The sequence below is a fragment of the Hyla sarda genome, chromosome 7, assembly GCF_029499605.1.
Source record: "Hyla sarda isolate aHylSar1 chromosome 7, aHylSar1.hap1, whole genome shotgun sequence".
Taxonomy (NCBI): Eukaryota; Metazoa; Chordata; class Amphibia; order Anura; family Hylidae; genus Hyla; species Hyla sarda.
Window position 1 is genome coordinate 59,577,531 of NC_079195.1, and position 24,042 is coordinate 59,601,572.

Here is a 24,042-nt window from a genome sequence, read left to right on the forward strand (position 1 = left end):
GGAAGATCACGGAGGTCCCCTAGCAGCGGGACCCCCGCGATCAGGCATCTTATCCCTTATCCTTTGGATAGGGGATAAGATGTCTTAGCGCCGGAGTACCCCTTTAACATGTATAACTTGGAAGAAAGACAGAGGGTCTATGATAGAGACTTTTAAATACATAAAGGGTATCAATACAGTAAAAGAAGAAAATCTACCACAAGAGAACATAGTTTTAAACTAGAGGGGCAAAGGTTTGTGCAGTAATATCAGGAAGTATTACTTTACTGAGAGAGTAGTGGATGCATGGAATAGCCTTCCTGCAGAAGTGGTAGCTGCAAATACAGTGAAGGAGTTTAAGCATGCATGGGATAAGCATAAGGCTATCCTTCATATAAGATAGGGCCAGGGATTATTGATAGGATTCAGATTATTGGGCAGACTAGATGGGCCAAATGGTTCTTATCTGCCGACACATTCTATGTTTCTATGACACTAAACTGGGTAAGGTGAACACCACAGAGGAGGACAATATAATATTACAGAGGGATCTGGGGAAGCTGGAGGCTTGGGCACAGACATGGCAAATTAAGTAAAAAAAAAAAAAAACATTTACAATGATGTCCTTAATAAGAAAACATTAGGTAAAACAGACTACCGAAAAGGACTTGGGCATATTTGGTGACAGTAAGCTGAACTTTAGTGATCAGTGCCAGTCAGCTGCTGCCAAGGAATGTATCAAGAGAGGCATAGAGGCTTGTGACAAGGACATCGTTTTGCCTCTGTATGAATCCCTAGTCAGATTGCACATGGAGAATTGTGTACAATGTTGGGCACCATACAGGGTTCTTTACTGTAAGAGCAGTGAGCCTAATGGAACTCTCTGCCACATGATGTTTTGATGTGATGAAAAATATAATATTACTGGTTATGGATACTAGATTTATGTGGATAGAATGTTGGTCCAGGGATTTATTCTGATTACCATATTGGAATCGGGAAGGAATAATCCCCTGGTGGGGAAATTGGCATCAGCCTGGTGTTTTTTTTTTTTTTTGCCTTCCTCTGGATCAACACAGTAGGGTAACAGGATGAACTTGATAGACTCTTGTCTTTTTTTTCTACCTTACAAACAATGTAATGTTTCTCTGTAATGTTTTTGTTTTGTTGGAAACATAAGATAATGTAGAATATATGACTCAAATCTGGAAATCTGCTTGGAGCATAATAACTTTCTAAATTTCTTTAGGTCAAGAGATTTTAGTGATTTTTTAAGAAAATGTTTGGAGAAGAATCTTGATGCCCGATGGACTGCTGCACAGTTGCTGCAGGTAATAGACGTGAGCGCTACACTTATTGAGCCTTCAAGGTCTCGTATATTTATTGGATAAATGCTAAATAATCTTTCCTTACAGCACCCATTTGTGTCGGTGGTGCACAGCAACAAGCCAGTGCGAGAGCTGATCGCAGAGGCCAAGGCTGAGGTCTTGGAGGAAGTAGAAGAAAGTAAAGAGGAGGAGGAAGAAGATGAGGCGGAGAGCTCTTTGGTTAGTGGTTTGTTATGTTCTTTGTGTAAGTTTGCACAATCATGTCATTAGATTTCATAAGATTGCTTTATAGTTTTTCTGTTTTACTGCAGGACTTGGTCTCAATAGGAGACTGTCTCCTGCAGTGAGACAGAAAAGGCAGATAGCTGAGGAGAGAAGTGCTGGGCAGAGAGCTTTGCCCAAATTATTATTATTTTTTTTTTAGTGCTCTGTGGGGGGTTAGTCTGAACCCTCTGACCCCCGAGCCTTTTCTGGGTGCCATTATAGGGGTACTCCGGTGGAAACCTTTTTTTTTTTTTTTTTTTAAGTCAACTGGTTCCAGAAAGTTAAACAGATATTTAAATAACTTCTTTTAAAAAATCTTAATCCTTCCAGTACTTATCAGCTGCTGAATACTACGGAGGAAATAATTTTCTCTTTGGAACACAGAGCTCTCTGCTGACATCACGAGCACAGTGCTCTCTGCTGACATCTCTGTCCATTTTAAGAACTGTCCAGAGTAGGAGAAAATCCCCATAGCAAACATATGCTGCTCTGGGGAGACCTGACGAAGCAAGGGGATCCTTGCGAAACGCGTTGTCTCTGTACCTATTTTTATTTTATTTTATACCTACCAATAAACCTGTTTGGTTTTACTACTGCTGTTCCTGTGCATAATTGACAAGACAGCCTCCTGCTAGCGCCGCTGTGTGATCCTCACCAAGGAAAGGTACATACCTCTCCATTACTTGAATATGCTGCTCTGGACAGTTCCTAAAATGGACAGAGATGTCATCAGAGAGCACTGTGCTCGTGATGTCAGCCGACAGCTCTGTGTTCCAAAAATAAAATAATTTCCTCTGTAGTATTCAGCAGCTAATAAGTGCTGGAAGGATTAAGATTGTTTTTAATAGAAGTCATTTACAAATCTTTTTTACTTTCTGGCACCAGTTGATTTAAGGGAAAAAAAAAAAAGTTTTCCACCGGAGTACCCCATTTAACCTCTAGGAAAGTGTTACCCAACCAGTGTTCCTCCAGCTGTTGCAATACTACATCTTTTGGCACGCTCGGGCAGCCTTCGAAAGCACACTTGTTCGGAAACACTGCTCTAGGACAATCCACAGTTCCTTGTTCTTGCTAGAGCAGTGTTTTCCAACCAGGGTGCCTCCAGCTGTTGCAAAACTACAACTTCCAGCATGCCCGGACAGCCTTCGGCTGTCCAGGCATGCTGGGAGTTGTAGTTTTGCAACAATTTAAGGCACCCTGGTTTGGAAACACTGGGCTAGAGTGTTGGTTGGGCCTGCACAATGACACTCCATAGAAGTGAGGGAAATGCACAAACAGTGGTGTGAACAATACTTTACTTAATAAAAGATTTGGATGAAATTGTGCATGTAATGTATTGGCATACAACCTAATCCATAAGTAAATACTTAAGATTTCAGAAAGTTAAGGACCCAACTATTGGCACATAGAACTATTTACTTCTTCACGCATCATCATTTCCGCTCTTGCAGAAAGAGACATCCACTCTTTTACGTATGACGGCGAAACTCAACAATTCGATAACACTGAATTTACACTGTATGGACAAAAATATTGGTACACACCTCATAGTTACTGAATTCAGGTTGCATTCAGTCCCTTGTTACAGGTGTATAAAATCCAGCTCCTACCAATGCAGTCTGCCTTTACAGGATATATATGGAAAGAAAAAACAGAGATGGCGCCTTGATGGTGCCTTTACCTTTGCTAAAAAAGAGCGTTCGATAGGCAGAGGTATTAGGAAATGAAATGCCTGCTCACCTTGTCAAGTTGTTCTAGCGAGCAGGCACAACTCTGGACAGCGGTTTGGGGGGGGGAGTGCGGCGGGAATCCCGATGCCGCTGGAGGTCTCCTCTGCTACTGGATCTTCTCCGCTGGCCGTGGATGTTCTGCAGGAGCAGGTTACTGCTGGTACCATTAGCTGGAAAAGCGGTGCTGCAGGTAGCGGTGCTGCGGGAGGAGGTGCTTTGGTCCTCCGATGTTAATCGCAGGATGCGGGCAGAGGTATCCAGATGTCGGGAGATCACTGCGCCCCTCAGCCCTTTGGATTAGCCGAGCTTGGATGGTGGTAGGGGTCACACGTCTCTGTACGTGTAGTGTGCAGGGGTCAGTGGAGGACCACTTTAATTGACCAGGAGCAGCTGGATGTGGGAACCGCTGGAGAGCGGTAAAATACAATGGAAGGAGTGCGGGGTGTCTCTGGCAGGAGGCTTCCCCAAAAATGCCGACAGTGCTGGAGCGCTTCACTGGTACTGGTGAAATAGAACAGGACCTGAGGAAGAAAGGGATACCTTTCGAAACGCGTAGTCCGTACAAGATTGCTATCCCCCCCTGTTTTTTGTTTTCTGTTACCTTTATCATAGCTAATAAATACCTATTGGATTTTAATACTGCAGTCTGCAGTTCTATTTCACCAGTACCAGTGAAGCGCTCCAGCACTGTCGGCATTTTTGGGGAAGCCTCCTGCCAGAGACACCCCGCACTCCTTCCATAGTCTGCCTTTACAAGCATTTGTGAAGTAATGGGTTGTTGTAAAGAGCTCAATGGTCCTGTAATAAGACGCCACCGCTACAAAAAGAAATTTCACAATCAGCTGTGAGTGGGATTATTAAAGAGTGTAAGGCCAGGTTCACACCAACGGAATCTCTGGCTGGAAATCCCTCCTGGAGATCCGGAGGGCGGCCAATGCTGACAGCGGTGGGCACTAGGACCATGCAGACTGCATTGCCATCCCCATAGACTGCAATGCATTTCTGAGTAGAACCTGAGCAGAAAAGAATTCTTTCAGCAAATCCACTCAGAAATGTATTGCAGTCTGTGTGGTCCTAGCGCCACATTCTAATTCTCCAGCCAGGAATTCAAAGTGAAGATTACATTCGTGTGAACCAGACCTAAATGCTTAGGAACCACAGCAATAGCTTAGCCATGAAGTGGAGATCATGTAAAGTTGGAGTGTTGCCCTATCATTGTTTATTCAGGCAGAGCACTGTACATAGGAGTGTGGCCATTCCTGGTACTGCAACTGAGCATCGATTTTAAAGGGGTACTCCGGTGGAAAACTCTGCTCGTGATGTCAGCAGAGAGCTCTGTGTTCCAAAAAGAAAAGCATTTCCTCTGTAGTATTCAGCAGCTAATAAGTACTGGAAGGATTAAGATTTTTTTTATTAGAAGTAATTTACAAATCTGTTTAACCTTCTGGCACCAGTTGATTTAAAAAAAAAAAAAAAATAAAATAAATACTTTTCCCACCAGAGTACCCCTTTAATGGCACCCAGAAAAGGCTCGGGGGTCAGAGGGTTCAGACCCCCCACCGTTTTTTACCGGAGTACCCCTTTAAGTATAGGCTGTCATTTGAAAGTCCTAAATAACCCTTTTTTAGGAATGGACACAGACAGTTAGTCTTTAAAAAAGACTTAAGTATTAAAGAGGTACTCCGCCCCTAGACATCTTATCCCCTATCCAAAGATCATCGACCTGAGCCCCGCTCCTACCATACAGTTCATTTTACTGAGGTAGCCACAGCCATCCAGGTATGTGTGATGCAAATACACCATTGTTAGCTGAAATGTTGAACGGTATGAAAAAATAAAACACTTAAAGGGGTACTCCACCCCTAGACATCTTATCCCCTATCCAAAGGATAGGGGATAAGATGACTGATGGCGGGGGTCCCGCCGCTGGGGACCCCCGGATTCTACCATGCGGCACCCAACTGTAATGGCTTCCGGAACCGCTGGAGGCCCTCAGGCTAATACCATCCCGACCACAAGAACGGAAGATCGTGATGTCACGACTCCGCCCCTTGTGATGTCACACCCGCCCCCTCAATGCAAGTCTATGGGAGGGGATGTGACAGCTGTACCTCAGTAAAATGAACTGTATGGTAGGAGCAGGGCTCAGGTCGATGACCTTTGAAAGGTGTTGCCTATGACTTTACTGTGAAATCTTTGAGTACTTTGTGTTGGATTTTTCTGTTACCTTTTGATATGAGGTTCTTGAATGAGAGGAAATTGCTTGGGCTTGGGCTTGGGCTTGCATCCTTCTTATTCACAATGTATCATGGTTCCTTTTATTTACCGATGTGGTTGACATAACACTATCATAAAATATTTCTTTATTTTTTTTTTCTTCCGTTAGCCTGTCCCCGACAGTAAAAGGGCTTCCTCGGACCTCAGCATTGCCAGCTTGGAAGATGACAAACTTTCCCAGAATACAACTCTGGAAACTGTTTCTGAGATAATTGTGCCGCCTTCCGTTGAAAATAAAGTTTCTGAACAAGAACCCAAGAAAGAGAAAGTCGATGAACCTGAAGTCCAGAAACCTATTAGTCCAGATGTCTCTGTAAAAGAATTTGAAGTTCCAATTGTTGACAAAACTGTGGTAGCAGAACATAAGGATGAGGCTGGTGTGCCAGTGCTAGAACCATCTACCGAGCCTCAGCCACCGGCACAAGTGCCCTCACCCCATGAAAACAATGCCGAGGAGAAGCAAGAAAAGAAAAATGATGACCTTCCACCTGATGTTAAAGAAAGCGTTGTTGAAGTATCTGATGTGAAAGAAATACCAAATGAAGAGGAACATGAGACATCTAACACTGTATGTGAGCCAGAGGACGCTATTCCTGAGGCCAAGGATGAGCTGCCTGAGGTGAAGACTCCCGAAATGCCAGAAGAAAAGCCTGAGACACAAGTAAAAGAGAATGGTACAAGGGAAGAATCTGTTGCTGAAATATCTGATTCAGTAGCAAACACCAATGCTTTAAGTGATGAGCATTCTGAAGCTCCCAAAATGGCAAAACATGTTGAGGACTCTGAACTGCAACCGAATGTGAAGCCAGAGTCTTCTGAAAGTCCTCCTGTAGAGGATAGGAACCAAGAAATAAAGGAAGGTGTTTCGGATGACAGCACTACAGCTGTGAATCAGGATCAGCAGTTACCAGAATCCACTGATCAGGTAAATCATATAGCTAAAGATGAAGCTGTTGTGACTCCATCACCAGAGGTGATAGAAGAGACGAAACCTGAGCACGACACCCAACTTCCTTCCGACTCTGAAAAGGAATCACCCGCCGTTTCTGAGCCTGGTAAAGAACCAGTGGAAAGTCAACCTCAGGACAGTGTTGTAAATTCAAGTGATGGGGCTACTAGTACCGAAAAGGAACCTCAAGCCAATGTGCCCAGTATCAGTGTTATTTCTGTAGAGGGTGAAGAGAAAGACAATGGGAAGACGGAGACCCCTCCTTCAGGAGAAACTGAAATCACAAAGGAGCCCGACTCCGATTCAGGAACAGGTTCTACAGCGGACAGTGGAAGTATGGACTTAAACTTGTCTATCTCCAGCTTCTTGACCAAGAGTAAGGAGTCTGGCTCCATATCATTACAGGTAAAGGGTTTATTTTAGGGCTATGGGCTTTCAGATGTCTTGGCAACTTATTTGCCATTGTTGGGCTCCGTTTCCTTGCGGTGTTTTTGTTGCTTTTTTTCCATTGCGATATTTTATAGTTCTTTTTGCTTTGTAAATTGTTCTTTTAGGATTCCAGGAGGCAGAAAAAGACGCTGAAGAAAACTCGTAAGTTCATGGTAGATGGTGTGGAAGTGAGTGTCACAACCTCTAAGATAGTGACCGATAATGATGCCAAGAGTGAAGAGATGAGATTCCTCAGGTATGTTTCAAGACTTCCCAAAACCGTGCTACATTTCAAATAACATGTTACTCCAGTGTTTTCCAACCAGGGTGCCTCCAGCTGTTGCAAAACTACAACTCCCAGCATGCCCGGACAGCCGTTGGCTGTCCGGGCATGCTGGGAGTTGTAGTTTTGCAACAGCTGGAGGCACCCAGGTCGGAAAACACTGTGTTACTCCATTGTCTTCACGCTTTGAGTAACTTTGAAGTAGAGATCGACCGATATAGTTTTTTTAGGGCCGATAATCGCTGGAGGTTAGGGACGATAGCCGATAACTTATACCGATATTCCGGTATAAGTTATTGGCTATTTATCCCCCCGCGACACCGCTGCAGGTCATTGATTTTAAGTGGGCACTTTAAATCAATGCACTGCAGTGGCTTTTACGGTGCCATAGACCGCCCCCGCCACCTGCTACTCTCCCCCTGCCTGTCCAGGGGTCCTGAGTCCTATCACCGCCGCACCGCTCCCCCCAACGCCGCACCGCTCCGCACCCCCCACCGCACCGCACCGCCCCGGCCCCATTGCCTCCCCCATCCCCGGTTTTAGAATTACCTGTTCCCGGGGTCCACTCTACATCTGGCTCCGGTGGCGTCCTCCTGAGCTGTCACTGTGCACTGATGGTGACGTTACATCGCGCACGTCACGTCACTCGTCATAGCGCACAGCGTAATGCAGGACGCAGCAGGAGCCAGAAGTAGCGTGGGCCCCGGGAACAGGTAATTATAAAACTGGGGATGGGGGAGGCAGCGGGACGGTGCGGTGGGGGGTGCGGCGGGTCGGTAGGTAATTGCCGATACCGATAATGCCCAAAATCGTGATTATCGGCCGATCCCTACTTTGAAGTCCCGTCCACTTTTCTTGACACATTCATATGTGTAAGGCTGGGTTCACATCACGTTTTGTCCCATATGGGACCGCATACGGCAGGGGCAGCTGAAAACTTGCGCTCCCGTATGCCTTCGTATGCGCTCCCGTATGTAATTCATTTCAATGAGCTGACCGGATTGAAACGCTGACTCCGGTCAGCTCATTTTGCCCCGTGTGCGGTTTTCCCACTGCACCTAAAATCGTGGTCGACTATGATTTTAGGTCCGGTGGAAAACCACATACGGGGCAAAAATTAGCCGACCGGAGTCAGCGTTTCAATCCGGTCAGCTCATTGAAATGAATTGCATACGGGAGCGCAAGTTTCTTGCTCCCCCTGCCGTATGCGGTCCCTTATGGGACAAAACATGATGTGAACCCAGCCTAAGAAAAAGTTATATAAAAAGGTTATATAGGTCCTTTTTAACCACTTAAGGGAATGCTGTTGTTCTTGTTATAGCAGCTGGGAGTCTAGTGAAGGTTTGTTATGATTGTTCTTCTATTACACTCTGTCTAGATCAGGGGTTTCAAACTCCCGGCCCGCGGAACTAAATTTGTTGGCCTGGGCGCCGGGCAGGTGTTTTCTTCAGGCAATAGCCCTGCTTCGGGCAAGCAGCGCTAAATGCCCGAAGACTTCACACATGTCGGCACACACTGCTACTGTACCTATATCTCCCTGCTGCAGCCTATATGAGCCTTCCTGGAGGGACGCGCGCCATTGGTGATGTCATCGCATCCGCAGCGCAGGACACCGGGACGCTGACATCCTGCACGGCGCATGTGATGATGTCACCTAACACGCGTATCCCCGCAAAAAAGGCTCCTTATAGGCTGCAGCAGGGAGATGTAAGTACTGTAGCTGTGAAACTTATCTTAACTTGCCAAATTACTTTCCTAATAAGGGACGACCTGCTTATCACCAGAAGCTAACCTATCTTCTTAGGGGGCATAATTGTTTAAATAATATAATTTATATCTGGGGGCCTGTACACCTATTAGGAACCCCTACCTGATCATAAGCTAGGGCTCCCCAGTAGGTGGACGACATCAGTGATGGGGATCATATCTATCTGGGGCCTCTATTTCTACTTGGGAGCCCTACCAGATGGGGGTCATATCTATATGGGGGCCTATATACCTACAGGGGAGCCCTACCTGATGGGGGTCATATCTATATGGGGGCCTATGTACCTACTGGGGAGCCCTACCTGATGGGGGTCATATTTGTCTGGGGGCATTAAATGTGAGGGGCGCATTATGGGGACATTATATGTGAGGGGCACATGATGGGGGCATTATATGTGAGGGGCGCATGATGAGGGCATTATATGTGAGGGCCACATGATGGGGGCATTATATGTGAGGGCCACATGATGGGGGCATTATATGTGAGGGGCGCATGATGAGGGCATTATATGTGAGGGCCGAATGATGAGGGCATTATATGTGAGGGGCGCATGATGGGGGCATTATATGTGAGGGAATTATATGTGAGGGGCGCATGACGAGGGCATTATATGTGAGGGAATTATATGTGAGGGCCGCATGATGAGGGCATTATATGTGAGGGCCGAATGATGAGGGCATTACATGTGAGGGGCTCATGATGAGGGCATTATATGTGAGGGCCGAATGATGAGGGCATTACATGTGAGGGGCTCATGATGGGGGCATTATATGTGAGGGGCACATGACGAGGGCATTATATGTGAGGGGCGCATGATGGGGGAATTATATGTGAGGGGAGCATGATGGGGGCATTATATGTGAGGGAATTATATGTGAGGGGCGCATGACGAGGGCATTATATGTGAGGGGCGCATGACGAGGGCATTATATGTGAGGGGCGCATGATGAGGGCATTATATGTGAGGGGCGCATGATTAGGGCATTATATGTGAGGGGCCCATGATGGGGGCATTATATGAGAGGGGCAAATGATGGGGGAATTATATGTGAGGGGCGCATGATGGGGGCATTATATGTGAGGGAATTATATGTGAGGGGCGCATGACGAGGGCATTATATGTGAGGGGCGCATGATGGGGGGCATTATATGTGAGGGGCACATGATGGGGGGCATTATATGTGAGGGGCGCATGCTGCCCAGCCTCACTCAGCCTCTACCTCCAGTGGCCCCCAGATAATTTGAGCTTGAGACCCCTGGCCTAGATAGACAAAATAACAGTAAACTGCAATACATAAATATTGCAGTGTACTGTACAAGCAATTGCATATTTGAGTTCCACAGGGGGACTAAAAGTACATTGAAAAATCTAAAAAAAAAAATAAAATATGTAAACGAAAAAATACCCAATGCCAGAATTGCTGGTTTTGGCCATCTTTCCTTCCAAACGTATGGATTGCAAAGTTGGAAAGTCTTCTCTACCCCAGGTAGGTTGACTATAGCAAAAAGCATGAAAACCTATATTAATGGCTATTGCTGCCGTCGTACTGACCTACAGTTTATGTTCTTTTTTGCCTAAAAAAGTATTTCCAAAAACTGTCAGAATTGCTATTTTCCACCACAAAAATGTATATTTTTTGTCTATATTATAACTATTATACTATTTATTATATACCAGTGGTCTTCAACCTGCGGACCTCCAAATGTTTCAAAAACTACAACTCCCAGCATGCCCGGACAGCCGATGGCTGTCCGGGCATGCTGGGAGTTGTAGTTTTGCAACATCTGGAGGTCCGCAGGTTGAAGACCACTGTTATATACCATTATGTGGTTTCCCATTAAAGGCTGCCAAGTACAACTTATCTCTAAAAAAATTATTTTTTTTTTTTTAAATGTACCCACTTATGGCCACTTACAAAAATAACAATTCTATGGTTCTTAGAATGCAAGTGGGAATAAATGGGAAAAAAAAAATGTGTCTGTGTCTCCAAGGGGTTAATATCCTATATATTGGAGCATGCAGTTAATGGCACAATCTTGCGGTGTAACAGACTGTTTCCTGCTTTTCTGTCTCTTTTAAATGCTTAATTAAATTTTAAAAAAATTTACAAAATAAAAAAGAAACCCAGCAGACTGCCTGAACTCTCAAAGAGGAGGAAATTGTACAATATTTGGCAGTGGTTATAAAATGGGGAAGTTTCCTGGCGGATTGTCTTTGATTCGTTGCTTTTGTTTTCCTGTAGGCGACAAGAGCTGCGGGAACTCCGGCTGCTACAGAAAGAAGAACAGAGAGCTCAGCAGATCCTTAGTAACAAACTGATGCAACAGAGAGAGCAAATCTTCCGAAGATTTGAGCAGGAAATGACGGTGATTATCTACTTGTGGATGAAATGACAGAAAATAGACCCAATTACATCAGTATTCTTACCGATAACTCTGCTGCTGATTCTTCACTGGGGGAAAATGGAAGTTGATAGGGTTATTCTATGAGAAATATTTTGTGTGCATTTCCATAGTATGTAAAATTGTAAGCGTTTTATCCATGACAGCTGTCATGTGTCTGAAACTGTTGCATGACTATACAACCCTTAATATAGGGGTATGTCAGCACTTCTGTGGAATATGCGGCGGTGCACGAGGTAGGGTAAAGCCACAGGTAGAAGAAAGATGATACCCAGCACTCACCAGTAATGCACAGTGAAGATTTATTATGCCATAGTGTAGTACAAGGACGTGTTTCGGTGTGGGAGCCTTCCTCAGCTGTCTGCCTATCGGCAGACAGCTGAGGAAGGCTCCCACACTGAAACGCGTCCTTGTACTGCACTATGGCATAATAAATCTTCACTGTGCATTACTGGTGAGTGCTGGGTATCATCTTTCTTCTTCAACCCTTAAAGGGATTCTCCACCATAAGGTGATTTTATTGTGTACCTGGCAGACAGTAATGGACATGCTTAGGAAGGATCTGAGCATGTCTATGTTGTGAGATTACCATAACACTGTGGCTAGTTATTTGTGAACTGGTATTTCCTGTTTGACTTTTCTTTTTTTGCCTAAAAATCCCACAATTCCATTTTCCTCCCTCCCACACATCAGCCACCCCACCCATTGAAACTTAAATGAGCTGCATCCATTCAAAAGACCTGTGATTTTCAATCAGGGTGCCTGCAGCTGTTGCAATAGTTGTAGTTGATCTCTCTCCCACCAAGCGATCGCTCCACCTATTGAAGCAGACAGGCTCCCTGTCATCAGCTGACTAGTGAGTCAAGTCTCGGCCGCATTGCAACCTGGAAAAAATCTGAGACAACAGTCATTTTGTATGCTGGTAAAAATAAATATTGGGGTGAAAATGACAGAAGAATTGTGAGAAAACCCTCACACACAGGTACAGACACTATATTGTGAACTACACTAACTTTACAGCCCCTGTAGCATAGTCAAATAAAAAAAATAAAAAATCCTGGAATACCCCTTTAAGGCACTCATGCTGAATGTGTTCTTCTGCTTTAGGGTAAATCGCTGCCATGAAGGGATAAAATTGCTCAGTCACAATGCTTAAATAAGCCTACTGTCCAAATATCCATCCTCAGGTATTAGAGGACTTGGTGTGTGCCAAGAAAACATTCAAGACACCACCTTTACTAGCCTTAAAGGGGTACTCCGGTGAAAACCTTTTTTCTTTTAAATCAACTGGTGCCAGAAAGTTAAACATATTTGTAAATTACTTCTATTAAAAAAATCTTAATCCTTCCAGTACTTATTAGCTGCTGAATGCTACAGAGGAAATTCCTTTCTTTTTGGAACATTGATGACATCACGACCACAGTGCTCTCTGCTGAGCATCCGTGCATAGCAGATGTATGCTAAGGGCAGCATGGTGGCTCAGTGGTTAGCACTGCTGCCTTGCAGTGCTGGGGCCTTGGGTTCAAATCCCACTAAGGACAACAATAAATAAAGTGTTGTTATTATTATTATTATTATGACTTCAGCAAGGAGCACTGTGCTCATGATGTCATCAGAGAGAATTCCAAAAAGAAATGAATTTCCTCTGTAGTATTAAGCAGCTTATAAGTACAGGAAGGATTAAGATTTTTTAATAGCAGTAATTTACAAATCTGTTAAACTTTCTGGCATCAGTTGATTTAAAAGAAAAAAGGTTTTCACCGGATTACCCCTTTAACTGTTCACACTTAACAGGCAGGGTTAAGGGTTAATCCCCTCCCCAATAAAAATGAAAATTGTCCCTTTTTCCCAATTTTTACCCATGAAAAGCATAACATTTTTTTTTATAAACATATTTCGTATCATCGCATGCATAAATGTCTGAACTATCAAAATATAATGTTAATGATCCCGTACGGGTAACGGCATAAACGTAAAAAAATAAAGTCCAAAAATGCTGCTTTTTTGTCACATTTTATTCCAAAATATTTTTTTTATAAAAAAAAAAAAGTGATCTAAATGTTTTATATATGCAAATGTGGTAATGATAAAAAGTACAGATAACAGCGCAAAAAATGAGCCCCCATATATGGAAAAATTAAAAGTTTATAGGTGGTCAAAATAGGGCGATTTTTATATTACTGATTTTGTACAAAAAGTTCGATATTTTTTTAAGCGGTACAAAAATATAAAAGTATCTAGCCATGGGCATAGTTTTAATCGTATTGACCCACAGAATAAAGAACAAATATAATTTTTACCGTAAACTGTACAGTGTGAAAACGAAACCTTGCAAAATGTGCAAAACTGTGGATTAATTTGAATTTCATCCCTAAAAAAAATATTTCTTTGAGTTCGCCGTACATTTTATGGTAAAATGAGAGGTTTCATTACATAGTACAATTGGTCGCGCAAAAAACAAGCCCTTATATGGGTCTGTACATGGAAATATAAAGGAGTTATGGATTTTAGAAGGCGAGGAGGAAAAAACGAAAACGCAAAAATAAAATTGGCCTGGTCCTTAAAGGAGTAGTCCAGTGGTGATTCAGTGGTTTACAACTTATCCCCTATCTTAAGGATAGGGGATAAGTTTCAGATCGCGGGGGGTCCGACCCCTGGGGCCCCCCGCGATCTCCTGTACGGAGCCCCGACAGCCCGCGGGAAGGGGGCGTGTCGACCTCCGCACGAAGCGGCGGCCGACACGCCCCCTCAATACAACTCCTATGGCAGAGCCGAAGCGCTGCCTTCGGCAATCTCCGGCTCTGCCATTGAGATGTATTGAGGGGGCGTGTCGGCCGCCGCCTCGTGCGGGGGTCGACACCCGCTATCTCGGCGGAGAGCCGGGGCCCCGTACAGAGAGATCGCAGGGGGCCCCAGAGGTCGGACCCCCCGCGATCTCAAACTTATCCCCTATCCTTAGGATAGGGGATAAGTTTTTCACCACTGGACTACCCCTTTAAGGTCAAAATGGGCTTGGTCCTTAAAGGGTTTAGGGTCTATTCACACGTACAGTATTCTTTGCAGATTTGATGCACTGGATTAGAAGCTGTGTTCAGTCATTCAGTTTACATTGAATTCTGCACAGAATACTGTACGTGTGAATAGACCATAAAGGGGTTCTCTACTGCTCTGGACAGTTCCTGACATGGACAGAGGTGACAGCAGAGAGCACTGTGGTCAGACTGAAAAGAACTCCAAAAAGAAATACAACTTCTCTTCGAGCATACAGCAGCTGATAAGTACTGGAAGGGTTAAGATTTTTAAATAGAAGTAATTTACAAATCTGTTTAATTTTGTGGCGCTGGTTGATTTTAAAAAATGTGTTTTCCACTGGAGTACCCCTTTAAACAGCAATGACCCTGGAACTGGGCATTTGGTGTTGTAGCCTATCTATGCTAAGGAATGACACTCTAGTTGTATTCAGCTATTCTGCTGGTAGAAATGGTTCTTGACATCTTTCTGGGGTCTTGATCCCTTTCCTCCCTGTTATATTTGCAGATTCCCCATTTCGCCGTATGTTTGTCTTCTGTCAGTCAATTCTCTCTATACTTTTGACACCAACCAGACTAAAAAAATAAACTACAAACTTTGCAGGGGGAGCTGTCTGTATATACATATATACAGCTCCTTTTGTTCACACTAATAAATTCATATTCAGTAAGCCCCCCCCCCCCCCCCCCCTTGATGGCAGCAATCGGACAAAGGTTTATTATTTAAAGGGGTACTCCGGTGGAAAACATTTATTTTTAAATCAACTGGTGCCAGAAAGTTAAACAGATTTGTAAATGACTTCTATTTAAAAAATCTTTTTAGCAGCTGTATACTGCAGAGGAAATTTTTTTTTTTTTTTTTTTTCCTTATTGTCTTGTCCACAGTGCTCTCTGCTGACACCTGATGCCCGTATCAGGAACTGTCCAGAACAGGAGAAAATCCCCATTGCAAACCTCTCCTGCTCTGGACAGTTCCTGCCACGGACACAGGTGTCAGCAGAGAGCACTGTGGACAAGACAAAAAAGAAATTCAAAAAGAAAAGAATTTCCTCTGTAGCATACAGCTACTAATAAGTACTGGAAAGGTAAAGATGTTTTTAATAGAAGTCATTTACAAATCTGTTTAACTTTCTGGCACCAGTTGATTTTTTTTTTTTTATCTTTTCTACTGGAGTACCCATTTAACGCTATGGATATAGAGTTGTTTTTTTTTTTTAGCTACATTTAAGAATAGCAAAACTCCAAACCATAGAATGTAGGGATGTAAGAAAAAATCGATTCTCGCGATAATCGCGATTTTTCATTTGCCGATACAGAATCGATTCAAAATATTTTTGAATCGATTCTTTTAGGGATGTGGAATTTTTAATAAAACGCACTTTATCTTACCTGCCAACGAGCCCGCGGAGCTCCGGTACAGTCCGGTACAGGTGTTCGGTCCCCGGGCTGTATTCTTCTTACTTCCTGTTAGTCCGGCACGTCACATGGAGCTTCAGCCTATCACCAGCGGAGGCGGGACATCGCTGCGGCCAGTGATAGGCTGAAGCTCCATGTGACGTGCCGGACTAACAGGAAGTAAGAAGAATACAGCCCGGGGACCGAACACCTGTACCGGAGCTCCGGGGGCTCGTTGGCAGGTAAGAGAAAGTGCGTTTTATTTTATTTTGCAGCCCGGACGGGATAACATGAGAAAAGTGAGCACCGGAGTACTAGATCGCCGCTGTCAAAGCTGACAGCGGCGTCTATTGGGATCTATGAATGCTCCCAGGTGGGCGATATATCGCGATGTATCGTCACCTAGACGGTATCGCGATATATCGCGATATATCGAATCGCCACACTGGTATCGTGAATCGAATCGCCAAATTCTTGGCGATTCACACCCCTAATAGAATGATAGATTATTAAATTAAACTGCACAAAATATAAAATGCAAAAATGTTACACCCTGTGTTACCCAACGAGGGTGCCTCTGGTTGTTTCAAAACTACAACTCCCAGCATGCCCGGACAGCCAACAGCATGCTGGGAGTTGTAGTTTTGCTACAGCTGGAGGCACACTGGTTGGGAGACACTGCTCTGACCCCTATGGCTACTTATACATTGTTGGGGACACACTGTACAATATAGGGTTCATCCTTCCATTCTAAATAAGAATATAGAAGAGTTGGATGATTGAATGGCATTAGATGTTTATGCTGCTCTGTACATCTCTTACTCCGAGGAGTTTATGAAAAACGAGAAGGATCTTGGAACAGTAAACAATCCAGTTATTTTCTCCTCCTAGAATAAGAAGCGGCAGTATGATCAGGATATAGAAAACCTGGAGAAACAGCAGAAACAGACCATAGAGCGGCTGGAGATGGAACACACTGTCCGCCTGAGAGACGAAGCAAAGCGAATCAAGGCAGAACAGGAGAGAGAGCTGTCAAAATTCCAGAATGTGCTTAAAAACAAAAAGAAAGAGGTAAGATCATCATTGACATTATAAAATGGAGATTGTGTTACTCTCTCCCAATGCAAAAGGTTCTAGAATTGTGGAGTCTTCACCATGGGACACATTTTTTACTCTGACTTTTTCAGTTTCTGTCCGGGCATGCTGGGAGTTGTAGTTTTGCAACATCTTTAGGCACCCTGATTGGGAAACACTGGTCTAGATCATAGCAAAAATGAATGTTTACAGTGAACAGTTATGACATTTACCGTACTGGAATAGTATGGCGGGACAGCCTAGAGCAGTGTCTCCCAACCAGTGTGCCTCCAGCTGTTCCAAAACTACAGCTCCCAGCATGCCCGGACAGCCGTTGGCTGTCCGGGCATGCTGGGAGTTGTAGTTTTGCAACATCTGGAGGCACCCTGGTTGGAAAAAAACTGGTCTAGATCATAGCAAAAATAAATAATATTTGCAGTGAACAGTTATGACATTTACCGTACTGGAATAGTATGGCGCCATCTGGTGTTCAAAATGTACAGCAATCTGCACATCCACCAACTTCTCTACTCTGGATGCTCCCCTTTCTGTTGGGAAAGTATGGAAGAACTAGAGGTAGAAGGAAACTGATACTGTGCAAAGCCCACTCCCAACACAACACAGATTAGAAACCGTACCAAAGGGTAAGCGAAAAATAAATGAAAAGTATTTTATAGATTTTTAAAGGGGTACTCCGCCCCTCAGCATTTGGAACAAACTGTTCCGAAGGCTGGAGCCGGCGCCGGAAGCTTGTGATGTCATAGCCCGCCTCCTCATGACATCACGCCCCGCCTCCTCATGACATCACGCCCCACCTCCTCATGACATCACACCCCACCCCCTCAATGCAAGTCTATGGGAGGGGGTGTGACATCGAGGGGGAGGGGCTATGCCGTCTCGAGCTCCCGGCGCCAGCTCTAGCGTTTGGAACAGTTTGTTCCAAACACTGAGCAGCAGAGTACCCCTTTAACATGGCTATTAACACCGTTTTAGGACTTTGGTATTAAAATGATCCATAACAAGCTCATAAATGTATATAACCCCTTCTGAAAATAAAATCGTTCCTCCCTGTGGATATAGCTGGTCTCAACCTGTGGGCAGCTGTTCATTTATTCTATAGTGACCACTACAGGTGAAGTCTAGTATTGCTCATAGAAGAATATTTTGGACAGGGGAGGTCCATATGCCCCAGTAAGGCACACAGAAAGATGTTTGTCTCAATTGGACAACCCCTTAAAGGGATATTCCATTAAAAAAATACATTTTATTTCAAATCAACTGGCTCCAGAAAGTTAAACAGATTTGTAAATTACTTCTATTAAAAAAAAATATTAATCCTTCCACTACCTATCAGCTGCTGAAGTTGAGTTGTTCTTTACTGTCTGACGACAGAGGTGTCAGCAGAGAGCTCTGTGGTCAGACAGAAAAGAACTCAACTTTAGCAGCTGATTAGTACTGGAAGGATTACGATTTTTTAATAGAAGTCATTTACAAATCTGTTTAACTTTCTGGAGCCAGTTGATATGAAAAAAAGTGTTTTTCACTGGATAACCCCTTTTAATGAAAACCCTCATTACAGTTATTTAATTGTTGTAATATTTGATTTGTTACTTTTTATATAACTTATTCAGTTGAATGTTTTTAATGTTTTTACATTTATTTGGATACATGCATTAACCTGATATTTTATCTTTCTACCCAATGTTTGACCTGTGTTTTGAGTCTTTCTCTTATGCTCTCGACTTGGTGGTTGGGCTTTATGCTCTGGTGATAGCTGTCTTGGGCACTGGCACTGACCTGGTCCTTACCATAGGAGTCTATATGGCATTTGGGTATTATTCTCATGGCCCTCTTGATGCACAAGTTAACATCTAGTCCTTGTAGATATGTATCTGTTTTTATGCAGAATATAAAGACTGTTCTAGGCTCATGTCCTATTTGATGGAAAAAATACAGTTGCACGCAGCAATATTTTTCCGTTAAAATGGCAGATATCTAGGCGAAACGCAAAAGTCAACATTGTAAATCAATAGGGCCCGTGGTGCTTTCTGTTAAAAGCAGAGGCATATAGATGGCTTTTATTCTATTTTAAGTTTTCTGCTTTTTTATGTTTTTAAGTTTAACAATTTTGTAAACCGTCTGTGTTACGGGGAATTTCTATTGGTGTTTTGAGCTTTGCACTGAATACTTTCTTACTTTAGTTGCGTTTCAGTTGTTTCTCACATTACACATTCAATAGCACTACAAATGAGCATTAGGTACCTACGTAAAAATGTCTATGAATTAGACGTAACCTGTCATGGTAAAAATGCAGTGTGAAGGGTTTCCTGAAATCCCTGTTCTTTCTGGGCTAAGTAATCTAGTTGGCAGTCCTATGTAATGATTGTTCATACAGAGCAGGGTTGTGGAATTCCTACCGCCTGGGACATGCAGTTCCAGGTGCCGGGTAGGGGAATTTTTCTGGCCCTTAGCCCAGCTTCAGGCAAGCAGGGCTGGACCTGAAAGTCCCTGACAAGCACGGCGGCTTAGGGTGTATGGAGCGGACGCTCCTGACTCGAGCCCGCTCCATACTCTGCAGCCCCCGGCTGTTTTCAGTAGCTGCGGGCACAGCTAATAGCCAGCATGCAGGTTTGCCGTGGTTGGCTATTAACCCTTTAAATTGCTGCTGTCAAAAGCTGACAGCGGTGTCCTAAGGGACATGTGAATGCTCCCTGGTGGGCTAGTGGGGTGGATTGCCCCCCCCCCCGTCAGCACGAACAAGGGGGGGTTGATCCACTATAGAGGTAGTCGGAGAGCTTGCCTCTGCTTCCCTGGTGTCCGTGGCTCTGCCATTGATAGATCCTGGCAGGACTAGGCTCTATCAATGGATCGCAGAGCACACAGATCAATGGAGTTCAATAGAACTGCATTGATCTGCATGAGGAATCTAATGATTCCTCCTAAAAGTCCCCTAAGGGACTAATAAAGTATTAAAAATGTATAAAGTAAAATAAATGTTTAATAAAAGTTTAAAAGATAGACTTTAACCCCTTCCATATTAAAAGTTCAAATCACCCCCTTTTCCTATATGAAAACATGTAAACATATTAAAAATAAACATATTTGGTATCGCTGCCTGCGGAATTGTACGAAGTATTAAAATATAACATTATGTATCCTGTACCGTAAATGATGTAAATGTAAAAAAAAAAAAAAAAATACCAAACCACAGAATTGCAATTTTAATAATATCCCAGAAAAAAAGTTCAAAGCTTTAAAAAAAAAATCAGATCAAAACCAAAATGGTACCAATACGAAAAACAGATTATGGTGCAAAAAAATGAGCCCTCATACAGCCTGGTATACGGGGGGGGGGGGGGGGGGGGGGAAGCTACGGGGGTCAGAAAATGGCAATTAATAAAAAATTCCGGAAAAGTTTAGATTTTTTTAAAATTAGTAAAACAAGACGGAAACTATATAAATCTGGTATTGCTGTAATCAGGCCGAACTAAAGTATCAAAACAACATGTTAGCTCAACCACAAGGTAAATGGCGAAAAAAAGAAAATCGCCAAATTTCCAAAATTATCTTTTACTATTTCAATTTCACTTCACCGATTCTTTTTTTTTTTTTTTTTTTTTTTTTTTTTTGTTTGGGAGCATATGTTATGGAAAAATCTAAAAGTATCCCTATAGTAGTTAGTTATGGCTATTATAGGGCGAGGAGGAAAAAATGAGAGCGTAAAAGCGAAAAAAGTTTTAGTCCCTTGGCAAGAATTTTTTTACTTATTTTTTTTATTTCCACAACCCTGCAGAAATGGCTCAATCACTGGTTAGGACTGCCCATTGGACTCTTAAGCCCAAAATGAGGTTTACATGAATAAGGAGTTTATTCTGCATAATCATTTCCTACCAAACTATATATCAATCTGCTCAGCTCCTTCTTCTCTATATTATGATGCCTGCAGATTGCACTGCATTTTCAATGGGACAGATTCCCTTTAAAGGGGTTATCCAGGAAAAAAAACTTATTTTTAATATATCCATTGGCTCCAGAAAGTTAAACAGATTTGTAAATTACTTCTATTCATTTTTTTTAAAATCCTTTCAGTACTTAGGAGCTGCTGAAGTTGAGTTGTTCTTTTCTGTCTCAGTGCTCTCTGATGACACCTGTCTCGGGAACTGTCCAAAGTAGAAGCAAATCCCCATAGCAAACCTCTTCTACTCTGTGCAGTTCCCGAGACCAGCAGATGTGTCAGCAGAGAGCACTGTTGTCAGACAGAAAAGAACAACTCAACTTCAGCAGCTGATAATTATTGGAAGGATTAAGAATTTTTTTGAGAAATAATTTACAAATCTGTTTAACTTTCTGGAGCCAGTTGAGATAGAGATATATATATATATATATATATATATATCTCTATCTATTTATTTATATATTTAAAAAAAAAAGTTTTTTCCTGGAATTCCCCTTTAAACATATGTTAAAGCGTACCTGTCATTTATAAAAACATTTGTCATGTTAGACCAGTGTTTCCCAACCAGGGTGCCTCCAGCTGTTGTGAAACTACAACTCCCAGCATGCCCGGACAGCCTTCGGCTGTCCGGGCATGCTGGGAGTTGTAGTTTCACAACACCTGGAGGAACCCTGGTTGGGAAACACTGTGTTGGACAGACATGTCAAAAGTTTTTATTACTCGGGGGTCTGAGTGTTCAGATCCCGGCCGATTTTTAGATATCACTGGGAGAAGTGTGCAGTAATTCACTTTCTTTCCTGGCTATTCGTGATCTCTGTCCGGTTGCACTAGACAGGCTTCATAGACTTATAATGCAGCTGGGGAGTGAAGCGCGCTGCAACGCTCTTCTCCCAGCAATGTCTAAAGATCCAGACGCTGACAACATTGACAGTTTTGAAGTCTATGTCTGACATGTCAACAGTTTTTCTAAATGACAGGGACACTTTATTATTTCTTAAATTATAATCCACTTACTATACATGAAGTACCAGCGAATATAAGAAATTTTATAATATATACAGTAACATGAAAGTGCCCCTTCCTTCACCTAGTAGGCTTTCATTCTCCTCCCCTCCCTTGGTCTCCTGCCTTTTAAAGGGGTACTCCGATGGAAAATTATTATTTTTTTAATCAACTGGTGCCAGAAAGTTAAGCAGATTTGTAAATTACTTTTATTAAAACATCTTAATCCTTCCAGTACTTATCAGCTGCTGTATGCTCCACAGCAAGTTCTTTTCTTTTTTGAATTTCCTTTCTGTCTGACCACAGTGCTCTCAGCTGACACCTCTGTCCATTTTAGAAACTGTCCAGAGCAGGAGAGGTTTGCTATGGGGATTTGTTCCGGACATGGACAGAGGTGTCAGCAGAGAGCATTGTGGTCAGACAGAAAGGAAATTCAAAAAGAAAAGAACTTCCTGTGGCGCATACAGCAGCTGATAAAAAATCTTAATCCTTTCAATACTTAGCTGCTGTATCCGCCACAGGAAGTTCTTATCTTTTGAATTTCCTTTCTGTCTGACCACACTGCTCTCTGCTGACCAGACCATCCATGTCAGGAATTGTCCGGAGCAGGAGCAAATCCCCACAGCAAACCTCTCCTGCTCTGGACAGTTCCTGACATGGACAGAGGTGTCAGCTGAGAGCACTGTGGTCAGACAGAAAGGAAATTCAAAAAGAAAAGAACTTGCTGTGGAGGATACAGCAGCTAAGTACTGGAAGGATTAAGATTTTTTAATAGAAGTAATATACAAATCTGCTTAAATGAGTACTCTGGTGCAGACTACTCCTGCTCCATTCTGCCCGGGCTGCAAAAAAATGAAAATAAACCATCCTCACCTTCCTGGGTTCCCGCGGAGCGCCACTACAGCTGATCGGTCCTCCGGTCCATCTCCTTCATACTTCCGTGAACGAAGCGTCACATGGCGCTCAGCCTATTATGGGCCAGGAACATCGCGGCTGCCGGCGATAGGCTGAGCGCCATGTGACGCTTCGTTCACACGGAAGTATGAAGAAGATGGACCGGAGGACCGATCAGCTGTAGTGGCGCTCCGCGGGAACCCAGGAAGGTGAGTGATTGTTTATTTTCATTTTTTTTTTGCAGCCTGGGCAGGACGGAGCAGGAGTACTCTGCACCAGAGTACTCCTTTAACTTTCTGGCAGCAGTTGATTTGATTTAAAATAATTAAAAATTGTTTTCCACCGGAGTACCCCTTTAATTCACTGGTAAAATCCATCTTCAGAGCAGGATGGGGAGGAGGGTGCAGTTGCATAGAATGAAGCATAATACCACTTAAACAGCATTAACCCTTTACACATGACAAAATGCTCTTATGATGCATAAGTAAGAACAACTTATTGAGCTTGATAGGACAGGGACTGCATGTAGGTAAATTTAACCTTTCCATTGTCACTCCTTAACTAAACAGCATGAACCTATCTGCCATGTCACATGTAACCTGTAGAGGTGACACCTCCAGCATCTGTCACTTGGTGGTGTGGCTTTACGCTTCCTCATGCGCTTGCTCTTGAGAAAAGGGTGACATTTCCCCACCTTCTGCATGCTTATACCAGGTAATAAATGAAGTGGAGCGAGCACCTAAAGAGCTTCGAAAAGAGCTTATGAAACGCAGGAGAGAGGAGCTTGCCCAATTCCAGCACACGCAGGTAACTGCATAAGCTACTAAACCTAGAGAAGTCGCCTAATGCTTTCCTGACATCACGTTGTCAACTAACACAGTGTTCCACTAACGCAGCTGATTTCGCATCTATTAACATGTAGCCCCATCATCCCATGTAGAAATGTGTGTCACATACTACTCTACAGCAGGTGGCAGCGACGTGTTGATCTATGACAGATTTTCTTTCTGCAGGTAACAGGTAGGTTATTCGAAATCCCGATCATATTGTGGAAGCCCCTTTTTCCGCTGAAGAAAGTGTTATGGAAATATGTTACTACTCCGCCTACGTCCCACCACAACTCTCCCTGTCCATATGCCCAATTTATGCAAGACGAAACAAGAATTGTGCGCCCCCCAAGTGCTGTGTGATTAAAGGGGTACTCCGCCCCTAGACATCTTATCCCCTATCTAAAGGATAGGGGGATAAGATGTCTGATCACGGGGGTCCCGTCCCCTGCCGTG

The 24,042-nt window shown here is 43.4% G+C and overlaps 1 protein-coding gene across 2 annotated transcripts in view; it reads left to right on the forward strand.

Moving 5' to 3' along the window:
* SLK (STE20 like kinase) overlaps positions 1-24,042 on the forward strand; it is a 117,606-nt gene that overhangs the window by 67,694 nt on the left and 25,870 nt on the right. The window contains exons 7-13 of one of the 2 annotated variants that reach the window (XM_056529166.1): positions 1,229-1,310; positions 1,395-1,526; positions 5,688-6,932; positions 7,082-7,212; positions 11,251-11,374; positions 16,726-16,905; positions 23,474-23,566. In XM_056529166.1, the coding sequence (XP_056385141.1) occupies positions 1,229-1,310; positions 1,395-1,526; positions 5,688-6,932; positions 7,082-7,212; positions 11,251-11,374; positions 16,726-16,905; positions 23,474-23,566 (1,987 nt within the window). The remainder of the gene's footprint in view (positions 1-1,228; positions 1,311-1,394; positions 1,527-5,687; positions 6,933-7,081; positions 7,213-11,250; positions 11,375-16,725; positions 16,906-23,473; positions 23,567-24,042) is intronic. The other variant, XM_056529167.1, reaches the window with a different exon arrangement.